Source organism: Priapulus caudatus, unplaced genomic scaffold, assembly GCF_000485595.1.
Source record: "Priapulus caudatus unplaced genomic scaffold, Priapulus_caudatus-5.0.1 Scaffold281, whole genome shotgun sequence".
Lineage (NCBI taxonomy): Eukaryota > Metazoa > Priapulida > Priapulimorpha > Priapulimorphida > Priapulidae > Priapulus > Priapulus caudatus.
Genome location: NW_014577342.1, coordinates 186,180 through 197,918, shown reverse-complemented (window position 1 = coordinate 197,918; position 11,739 = coordinate 186,180). Strand labels below are relative to the sequence as shown.

Below are 11,739 nucleotides of genomic sequence, written 5' to 3'. Positions count from 1 at the left end.
TGTCTGTCTGTCTGTCTGTCTGTCTGTCTGTCTGTCTGTCTATCTGTCTGTCTGTCTATCTATCTATCTATCTCATCCTACCTCTCCTTTACCTCACTCTCCCTTCTCTCTCTCCCTCTTTCTTTCAACCACTTTCTCTATTTATATATATATATATATATAATATGTTTTATTATTTTGTTCTTGTGTGTATTGGTGCGTGCATGCGTGCGTGTGCGCGCACGTCCGTGCATATAAGTGTTGTTTTGTACATTGTTCAATCCGACCGTTTTTCGTCATTACCGACCGGACCTTGGCGGGGCTAGCCCCGTGTCATTACCAAAACAACAACGAACCACCAGGCCAGAACACAAGCCAATGCATCGCCTGGCTAGAAGCGCTACTGGTTAATTACAACGCACAATGTACAATACAACATAAGCACTCGTACGTGCGTACGGTGGGTGACTGTGTATGTGTCTTAACTTCTCTACATGACATATCTACGAACAACGTTCGATAGATAACCGTATCTATATTAGCATCATTCAATATCCTCGCAGCCTCGCGTCGCGCCGCATGCACTCTCATACAACCATCTTCAATTTCATCGATTAAACTAGCAAAAAAATTGCTCTCGCGCAGCGCATTTCTGAAGCTCGAGGAGATGCACGCGGCGTTTGAATCTATAGTATAGTATGTCAAGATAAACAAGTCTCGCTGGCCATTATCACGGGCAATCAATCCACGATCGTCAAGCTCTGATTTAATGTATAGACTCGAATATCGACGCGTTGACGTGCCGCTGGGTTCGCGTCCCAGTACAAACGCCTATAGAGCGAGCGTGCAGGCTAAGGCATTGGGCGCAATGGCGACCACGGCGATGAAATCTACTTGATAAATGCGAACAGCAGACGTTTGTGCGTTTGGCAGATAAGTGTGGAGTGCAGTTGAGTCTGACACACAGTTTGTCTGTGCTTCACTCACGTCAGCATCACGCGAAGAGTGCGTGCGTAGATTGCCTGTTAACATAGATCTATGATAATGATGCGTGCGCAAGCCCAGGGGCCCGTTGTCAGAAACAAATTAGTCTTAACATTAATCTTAACATTAACTTTTTCTCTTAGAACGTTGACAGAAACTTCGTAAAGTTAAGAGAATTAAAAATTTTCGTAACTTTTCTCTTAACTTAAGAGATCCTAGACCCTCCCTTAACTTTAATATTAAGATGAAAATAACACATTTAGACTAAGAATTACAATTATTGTGATCTTATATTTTATATTAATGAGTAATATCATGTGTTTTTCTTGAAAAACACGTCAAAAACATTAATTATCTACCGATCGTGAAGCAAAACAAAAGTGTCAAAACATTTACAAATGGCGTATGGCATTTGTTCTCTTGTTTTAAAGGAATGCCACGCTTGCCATGACTCTCGCGTCTCGCGTTATACAGTGTGAGAATTTGTCTTGTTGTACAGAATAAATTCATGACCACGTCGTTTTTCATCAAATATTATTTATATGTGGTTAGCCATCATAATATGCATAAATTACTGTGATGTACAATAAATGTGTATGAATCTAAATTTTGTGATCGATTCTCATCCAATCACCAGCCTTGTGATGAAGTTCCTGTTATCGTAAGTTACGTAAGTTATCGTAAGTTTAGTTACGATAGGTTTCTGTCAACGCTATTAACTTTTCTCTTAACATTAACATTAGTTTTAAAATTAATCGTAACTTTACAAAGTTTCTGATAACGGGCCCCAGGTCAGAAACTCGCTCATCTAATTATTCTACTCTAATCATGCAACTGCCTTCAGCACTCGCATCTTCGAACGTGACCACGCGACCACGCGCACATGCATACGTGCTACCCATAACACGCATTAAACGCATACACCCATTAAAATAAATAAAATAGAAACTAGCTGCCTCTGTGCCATTCGTTATACTTACTGCTATATACCTTGCGGCGAAAAAGCGTGGGCGTTATATGGATATGAATACGCACACGGTAATGCTTTTTATCGTTAGGATGGCGCTTAAATCGAATTAGTGTATCTATACGGTATGAAAATTTAGCAATTATCGGCTGAAATCGTATCATCAGATTGATGATTACAGCATTCGTTACTTAGATTTACAATAAATTTCAAGCCTCGGCAGTGTGATTATGTGAATGGCGGAGTAGCCTAGACCACACAGGCGGTCACTATAGCCGTATAATAATTGCACTTCTCTCAGATAATGTGAACGTGGAATTAACACAACAGCACACACACACAGACATACGCACATATATGCATACATACGCACATATATGCATACATACGCACATATACGAACTTACAGTAGGAACTGTATAAACACAAATGGACACGCACACGCACGATCGCATGCACGCACCTACACACACAGACGCGCGCATCAGACGGACGATCACGCCCGCATCGCGTCCACGACAAGTAATACATCGCTTCCTACGTGAACGCAAGTAATCACTGTGCGGTGGAAGCACGGGGGAAGCACGGTGGAAGCACAGTGGAAGCACGGGGGAATTCACGGAGGAAGCACGTTGAACACTCGGCGGGGAAGCCACCGGTGGAAGCACGTGGAAGCACGGTGGGAAGCACGGTGGAAGCACCGCGCGGGAAGCACGGTGTGAAGCCACGAGGGGCACGGGGGAAGCACGGCTGGGTAAGCACGGTGGGAAGCCGGTTGGAAGGCACCGCGTTGGAAGCACGGTGGAAGCACGCGTGGTTAAGACGTGTATGTAAAGCACGGTGGAAGCCGGGGGGAAGCACGAGTGGCGCGCACGGTCGGAGCACGGTGGGAAAGCGACGGTGGAGCACGGTGGAAGCACGTGGAAGCACGGGGAAAGCACGGGAAAGCCGGCAGGAGCACGGTGGAAGCACGGGTGGCGAGCACGGGGAAGCACGGGGGAAACGGGGGAAGCACGGTGGAAGCACATTTGAAGCACGAGAGAAGCACAGGGAAGCACGGGTGAAGCACGCGTGGCAAGCCACCGGTCGGCACAGCACGGTGCGAAAGCACGGGGGTTAAGACGCGGGAAGCCGGGGAAGCACGCGGAAAGCACGGCGGAAGCAAGCGGTGAAGCACGGGGAAGCACGAGGGGACGACGGGGAAGACGGGGGAAGCACCCGGTGGTAAAGCACGGTGGAAGCAGGCGAAGCACGGGGGGATAAGCACGGAGGGAGCACGGTGAAGCAGGGGGGGAGCACGGGGAAGCCACCGCGCTGGAAGACGGGGGAAACACGGTGGGGAAGCACGTGAAGCACATTGGAAGCCACGAGCAGAAGCACGGAGTAAGCACGGTGGAAGCACGGGTGGAAGTACGGGGAAGCACTGGTGGAAGCACGGGGAGCACGAGGGGGAACACGGGGAAAGCACGGGGGAGCACGGCTGAAGCACGGTTGGAAGCACGGTAGAAGCCACGGGGAAAGCACGCGAGAAAAGCACGGGGGAGCACGGTGGAAGCACAGGGAAACACGGTCGTGGGGAACACGGTCTGTGTGGAAGCACAGGTTGGAAGCACGAGAGAAGCATCGGGAGGCAAGCCACAGTGTAAGCACGGTCGAAGCACGGTGAGTGAAGCACAGTGGAAGACGTGGAAGCATGGGAAGCATTGGGAGAAGCACGGGGGGAAGCACAGGGGAAGCACGGGGAAGCACGGCGGGGGTAAGCCACGCGGCGGAGTCACGGTGAAGCACGGCGGAGCACGTGGAAGCACGGGGGCAAGCACCGGGGGAAGCACGGTGAAGCACGCGGGTGTGTAAGCACGTGGAAGCACGGGGGAAGCACGGCGGGACCACGGGGAAAAGCACGTGGGGAAGCCACGCGTTGGATAGCACGTCGTTGGAAACACGGTGGAGCACGTGGAAGACGGGGGAAGCACGGGGAAGACGGAGGAAGCACGGTGAAGCCACGCGGAGGGAGCAGGAGGGAAGCAACGGGGAAGCACGGTGGTTAGACGTCGGAAGCCACGGTGGAAGCACGGTCGGAAGCACGGTGAAGCACAGTGGTAAGCAGGGGAAAGCACGGTGGAAGCACGCTGGAAGCACGAGGGGAGCACGGGGGAACACGGGGGAAAGCACGGGGGTCAAGCCGGTGAAGCACTGGTGGAAGCAACGGCGGGAAGCACGGGGGAAGCACGTGTTAAGCACGGGGAAAGCACGGGGAAAGCACGAGGAGCCAGGTAGGAAGACGGCGGGAAGCACGGTGAAGCACGGGGTGGGGAGCCGCGGGCAAGCACGGGGAAGCACCGGCGGACACGGGGGAAGCACGGTTGGAAGCACGGGGAAGCACGGGGGAAGAGCCGTGAAAGCACGGTCGTTAAAGCACGTCGAAGCATGGGAAGCACGGTGAAAGCACGCGGGGAAGCACGGGGGAAGCACGGGAGCCACGGGGAGTACGGTGAACCACGGGGGGAAGACAGTGGAAGCACGGCGCGGAGCACGGGGAAAGCACGGGGAGCACGGGGGAAGCACGGTGAGGAAGCACGCGTGGTAATCACGGGGGAAGCACGGGGAAAGCACGGTTGCGAATCACGGGGGATCACGGCGGCGAAGCCGGCGGAAGAGCAAGGAAAAGCTGGGATTTGCGGTTATGGCACTTTTAATTGGCGTTAATTCAGCCGCATCGTGCCGGGTAATCGACAGCGCATCGTGCGGTAGTGACCTGCGCATCGCTGCCGCGTAGCTGACTGCGCATCGTGCCGGTAGTGACTGCACATTCGTGCGGTAGTGATCTGCGCATCGTGCGCGGTAGTGACTGCACATCGTGCGGTAGTAGTGACTGCCGCATACGTGCCAGTAGAATGATCTGCCGCATTCGTGCGGTTATGTGACTGCGCATCGTGCGGTAGTGACTGCGCATCGTGCCGCGTAGTGCCTGCACATCGTGCCGGTAGTGATCTGCCGCATCGTGCCCGGTAAGTGAGCTGCGCATCGTGCCGTAGTGCCTGCACATGCCCGTGCCGGGTAGTGGACTGCGCATTCGTGCCGGTAGTGAGCTGGCGCATCGTGCCGGTAGTGTACTGAACATCGTGCCCTGTTTGACCTGCGCACTCGTGCCTGGTAGTGACTGCGATCGCGCCGGTAGTGCGCCTGCGCATCCCTGTGCCGTAGTGAACTGCCCATCGTGCGGGTAGTGACTGGCATCGTGCGCTGTAGATGCCGAACGTTTGCGGCTATGGACTGCGCATCGGTACGGTATGACTGCACATCGCTGCCGGTAGTGCTGGCTGCCCCATCGCTGCCGGTAGGCACTGCACATGTTGCCGGTCACGTGCCTGCGCATCGTGCCGGTAGTGCTGCGACGTGCGCGTTATACTGGCACGTGCGCGAGTGACCCGATTGTGCCGGTTGTGCCACAACGTCCCTACGACTGCGCAGTGCGGTAGTGACCTGCGCATCTGCTCGGTAGTGGATCTGCACATCGCTGCCGGCTATGACTGCACATCGCAGGTAGTGACTGGCCACATGTTCAGTTCGCGTCCGCTGCCGCGCCTTGCCTGTATTCACGGCAAATGAATTAGCGTCACATTCCCTCGATAATTAGTGCTGTAAAAGTTTTCTTTACGGATATTCCTATCTAGGCCTTCCTTCGGAAAGCAATACGTAAAAGCCACGTGGCAGCATAGGGTCTGAAATTCTTTGATGGGCCGAACTGTGTATGACGACACACGCTAGCTAGTTAGCCTACTTAAGCATCATAAGAACACAATGGATCGAGTATTGTAATAGAAACACTTTGATCAGTAATTCCTATGTGAGTGCATGACGATATGGTAGATACAACATAGAGGCGTAAAATAGCAACGCATGCTTCGCTGTTACTCGAAAAGGCAGTTTTTTTCGGCCTGATAAATCAGGACTGTATAATTATAGATATATTATCAACACTCCTGATATTAGTATTCTTCGCGCAAATGATTTTCCTGATGTGAGAGTAATCCATTGAAATGATTTCCAAAAGCTTCCTCGCTGCAGGGATAATTAATTTTTTCTCGACAACAGAATCAAGCACCACGCGTAGATACATGGCAGCAAAAATGTGTACAAATATACTTTCGCTGATGCGACTTTGTCGGGTAGTAACAAGATGGACATGTGTTTGGTTGTATAAAAAAACCGCAAGCATGCACACAGTCTGTGCCGCAATCACACGGCTACGTCATATCTAAGGCCCTGCTACTGTTTAATTATATGCCTTTGAAGCTATACGTAGACTTATCATTATACAGTTCGCTAAATTTCCGGTGGCAAGCAGATGGACGATGTACGCATTCTTCAATAGTAAATAAATAGAGACGAATGTTCACTGACATTAACACTCTGATATCACCAATAGGCGCTTGCGTGAAGCTCCCGCTTATGGTTTCAACCCCATTCCAATCCTTGCTAGTTCAGCGGAAGGCTCGAGGGCAACATTTTCTGAGGCGCACACGTGCTAGCTGCGAAAGCTGGCTGAAATATTTAACTGAAAGCTCCTTGATCGCTGAGACGTATTTGACTCACCGTAATTGAACAGTTATAGCAGAAGCTATCGCATTACACTTTTCCAGTTACACTAATATTTGTCAATTAAAGTGGGGAAGAGTAATAGATTTGCGTTAACTTGGAAAAAAACGTAATAAGAAAAGCTTACGGGCTTGGAAATATGTCCCGCCCTCCGCGACCTATATATTTTATTCTTATTTAGCGTTTCGCCTTTCCCCACTCTCTTCGCTTTCTCCTCGTTTCTCTCTTTTCTCTCTCTCTCTCTCTCTCTCTCTCTCTTTCTCTCTCTCTCTCTCTCTCTCTTTATCTCTCATTATTTCCTCTTTAAATTTGCTCTCTCGCACACACTCTATCACTCTCTTTCACTCGCTGTCGCTCTCACGCTCTTCCTCATCCTGATTATTTCCTTTTTCCTATCTGTCTTCTTCCTCTAATCACGGTTCCTCCATCTCACGTCGCTGTAAGTGCCGCACGAGGAGAGTGGCTGGCGCGGGTACAGCCGCATGCGTGTTTTACCCGCATATATCGAAAATGTAAAACCCGCAGTGCATCTGTGAGCAATTGCTACAGCATAATTATGATGCGCATATACACAGTATTTTCTATACCGACGCGACATACAATATTCTGCATGTCAACGTGAAATTATGTAAGTCCCGGCACATGCGATATATACAATGTATACAATGTATACATGTATACAATATACAATGTATACAATATACAATGTATACAATATACAATGTATACATGGTATACAATATACAATGTATACATACGACGTTTCGGTTCATCTCTAATCTTTGTAGTAAGCATAAGAGAGCTGCCCATGTGTCGAGGTTTACATATTACTGCATGATAAGTGCATAATATATTCGGCACACATATATTTAGTCGAATGAATAAATAAAGTCTCCGTCGACAGCCAGACGATGTTGGTAATTTTTGGCTTACGCAATTATCACAAACAAAATCACGCTTATCGTGCCCATGTGAAATGTATACACTCGTTTACGCACATTCAACATAACAAAATCACAGTGCGAATGCCAAAACGAGCGCATACCATGTGTGCGTCTATTCACCATGCAAGGAGCAGTTGGTAAATAGCGGCTAGTGCTATAGCTCAACGAAACCGGAATGGCGCATTCGACGAAGCCGCTCAGTATTAGACCGTGTAGAAAACCTTGACGTAAAGAATGAAAGGATCAGCGCATCAAGCGTCGCAATATTTCACATCTCTTTTCGATTCATACTCATCATTTGACGCAGGTGTGTGGTGCATCGAGAAATGTCATCTCATGTGAAATCGCGCATACCCGTGGTCGTAGCCGAGCATTACTTGTACTTCTAACGAGACGTGACACCGTGTATAACCTTTATTGATTCCAGCTGGGTTCAAAATTAATGAGCGAACGTCACACGATATGGCACAATGCGAGAATACATGGCCGATGAAACTTCGCCTTTGGAACTAGAGTGTAGCCCTGAAATAAACATATGAATGTAGCTTACACCCCGTCCACGTGACCGTAAGTTTGGACTCAATCTCAATCTCAATCGTTGTTAGAATACACACCCGCTGAAATTCATACACGCAACTAAGGATTACGGTGTAAGCGCATATATAACTCCCTCGATGCCAGATAATGGCAAGCCAGCTGCTTTGATATTTGCGCGAAGCAAAAATTCTCATTGTATTTTGTGTGGACTACGGAACAATTATAACAGGAGGACGCTTAAATCATTCACTTGTATTATTGCGACAGACATCGCTGCTTAGCGTAAATCAGTATTTAGCCTTCCATCATCCCTGAATGCTTTGAGGCGATGAATATTATAATTAAAAAACGGAACGCAATTCAGTGAGAAAATGCGCTAAATCACACGCGATGTTCGCGCATAGAATGATGGCATCACAAAAGAAATGGAAAGGTTATGCATGTTGTAACGGCGGGTCGCAGGTTTCGAGAGAATTCACAAGTAGAGCTATTGTCAGCACGGGTCTCGTTTATTGACCCGCCGTTACAGTCAACGACTTTGAGCCTTCTGCAAGTTCTGGTTGAAAAAATCGTAAACCCGCCAGGTCGAAAGCATATGGTCGCACAAAAACACAAGTCCCTCACCCAATACATGTATTAATACGCTGGAACATACAAAACTACAATGAGATAAACTTGTATGGATTTACGCAGTAATTCGTACACCACTCTCCTTTCAAAAATACATAGGACACACAATGGACCTCGACATTTATACGAGAAATAAGAATATTACAGGAACTACATTTTGTAGGACACTCATAACCGCTTTCAAACTGGAGGTGTCTTACAGTCACCCCAAAACAGGAAAATACCTAACGTTCAACACGATTGAGTAAAATAAACCCATGGTATGTCTACAGTCTCGCTTTTCACTCATACAGATACACTACATACACCGATTTCACCTCTGTGCCGACAATTGACACACAAACACGCTCGAACATGAACACAAGTTTCCACCCACACACCAAGTGTACACAGTGCTCACACGCTCCTGCTCTCAACATACGTCGAACATCTGCAGCGTACACGCCTGCAGCTACACATGTAAGCCTATATATTTCGACTACAATTATGTGTTCTGAAAATTCTAGATTTACGGCTATAGCACCGAGCCGTTATGAAAATAAATTTATTTGGCGAGAAACATCACCGTTTGTTATGATGTCCTAACCGATCTCACCATGTTAACATGATGGATAAATAGATGCATGGACTCTGTTGACTGGTCAACCAATTAATTCACCAATATAGCGAAAAAACGAACCGACGGACAATCATTTAGACACCCAAACATACAGACAAGCATACACACACACACACACACACACACACACACACACACACACGCACACACACACACACACACACACACACGCACACACGCACACATACACATACACACACACGCCGCACGCATGCATGCACGCACGCACGCACGCACGCACGCACGCACGCACGCACACACGGATATATATATATATATATATATATTATATATATATATCTTAATCCTACCATATGTAGACATCGGGTGTAAAAAAAACCAGCCGTTATGTAGACAGATTTGTTAGGTAGACATATTTGCTGTCTACCTAATGTTTAGCATGCTATAACTTCGTTTTCTTAATGAAATTTATAATTATGTCGTGTTTATCTAGTAGAGGTGTCCTCAGTCTATTGACTTGTAACATTTTTAAATATGATAAAGCTTAAATGTGTTGTTAAGAACACATTTGCTAAAATTGTAATATATACGTCCGTATGTAAAGGCAGTCCTTAAGTAGACAGTCAGTTTTCCCGCGTCCGTTAGGTAGACAGCCGGTAACGTTAGGTAGACAGCCTTAAACCTAGGTTACGTTAAACCTAGGTTAGGTTAAACCTAGGTTTACGTTAGGTAGACAGCCTAGGTAGACAGCCTTAGACCTGCCGGCGGTGAAAGAAGATGTGTATGAAGATGTGTGAAGAGGATCTGCACAGCTACCTGCAAGAGCACGTGGTGGCGCAGAAGCGGCTACGAGAAGGCATCGAGTTTGTCAGCGAGATTCCCAAGTCGGCATCCGGAAAGATTCTGAGGCGACAGCTCCGCGCGAGAAACAAGAAGCTGTCGCGTTTGTGAAGCGATCATGTTGTTTGTACGGAGACATTGGGAAGGAAATACTATTTCTACGATACAATTCTTAGAAGCTAACAATAAGGCGTAAAGTTATATGAGGTTTGCAAAGAAAATTAATTACGTTTTATGCGTGCACTTGTCTGTAATTTTCTCTGATGTAAAGGTATTATCGTCGACGAAAGTATAGTCTTTCACTTACACTGTATTAATATTTTATTATTTCACTATAAGTTTTAGTGCAGTAGTTTCGTGCAGTATTCTTTTACTCTTACATACACGTTAATTATGAAAATGCTAAAAAAAATATTATTAAAATAGACTAGCTCGATTATGAATAAACATACTGGAAAATTAGTCATAGTTTATTAGTCATCTAAAGTGGAAATTAAATCATCGGCTATGAGAAGTGCATTTTGCATAAAGGTAACAAAAAAGAAAGCCACATAGCTATAATATACGCAGGATTATGTAAATTAGAAATCATCTCTCATTTGTGTATTTCTAATATAACAAAAACCAGGCAGCTAGATGGTTATAATATAAGTGCTGCTCCGACGCCGTTGTATAATGTTTAACATCGACAATGTTTAACGTCTATGATGCCATGATGGCTCAAATGCATAGAAGTTACGGGTATATGCATGTGCGTGCGTTCGTGCGCGCTGCGCTCGTACGTGCGTGCGTGTGATGTGTATTACATGCAAAGAAGCCGCTTGGTCACATGACGTTCTCACGTGACCGCTGAAGCTGTGAATTTGTGTGTTGACGCTGGCGTGGCATTTCTCGAGCAGCCATTATCTGACAATGTCGTCTGTGATTTTATATTCACGGTTATTTCTGTTGCGCACACACGGAAGTTGTATCTATATTTCCATTCCATTATATTAGTTTGTATTAGTATTAGTTTGGAACAGCACAATCCTGAAGTAGTAATATATTATATATGTGTATATGTATAGGTTCTAAAATAACCACCTGACTATTACCCCCGTACAATTACCCTCCCCTCACCGACCCCCAGACAATCACCACCTGACTATTACCCCCGGACAATTAACTCCCGTTCAATTACGCTCCTTCCCCAAACAATTCCCCTCTCACATTCACCCCAGACAACCATTCTCTGGACAACAAACCCACGGACAATCACGCCCCCCGAACAATTCCCCCTCTCACATTCACCCCCAGACAATCATTCCCTGGACAATAAACCCACGGACAATCACCCCCCCCGAACAATTCCCCCTCTCACATTCACTCCAGACAATCATTCCCTGGACAATAAACCCACGGGCAATCACCCCCCTCGAACAATTCCCCCTCTCACATTCACTCCAGACAATCATTCCCTGGACAATAAACCCACGGGCAATCACCCCCCTCGAACAATTCCCCTCTCACATTCACCCCCAGACAATCATTCCCTGGACAATAAACCCACGGACAATCACCCCCCGAACAATTCCCCCTCTCACATTCACCCCAGACAATCATTCCCTGGACAATAAACCCACGGACAATCACCCCCACTCGAAAAATTTCCATGGTATTAAATCTATTCTAAAACTGCT

At 47.2% G+C, this 11,739-nt stretch overlaps 2 protein-coding genes across 2 annotated transcripts in view; both read left to right on the top strand.

The window, feature by feature from the left end:
- Window positions 1-4,373, top strand: part of LOC106808491 (uncharacterized transmembrane protein DDB_G0289901-like) — a 65,126-nt gene extending 60,753 nt beyond the window's left edge. The window contains exons 2-4 of the mRNA XM_014811231.1: window positions 2,503-3,029; window positions 3,437-3,686; window positions 3,796-4,373. Coding sequence (XP_014666717.1) covers window positions 2,503-3,029; window positions 3,437-3,686; window positions 3,796-4,373 — 1,355 coding nt within the window. The remainder of the gene's footprint in view (window positions 1-2,502; window positions 3,030-3,436; window positions 3,687-3,795) is intronic.
- A 5,636-nt stretch (window positions 4,374-10,009) lies between these two features.
- Window positions 10,010-11,739, top strand: part of LOC106808490 (glycine-rich cell wall structural protein 1.8-like) — a 2,144-nt gene continuing 414 nt past the window's right edge. The window contains exon 1 of the mRNA XM_014811230.1: window positions 10,010-10,163. Coding sequence (XP_014666716.1) covers window positions 10,010-10,163 — 154 coding nt within the window. The remainder of the gene's footprint in view (window positions 10,164-11,739) is intronic.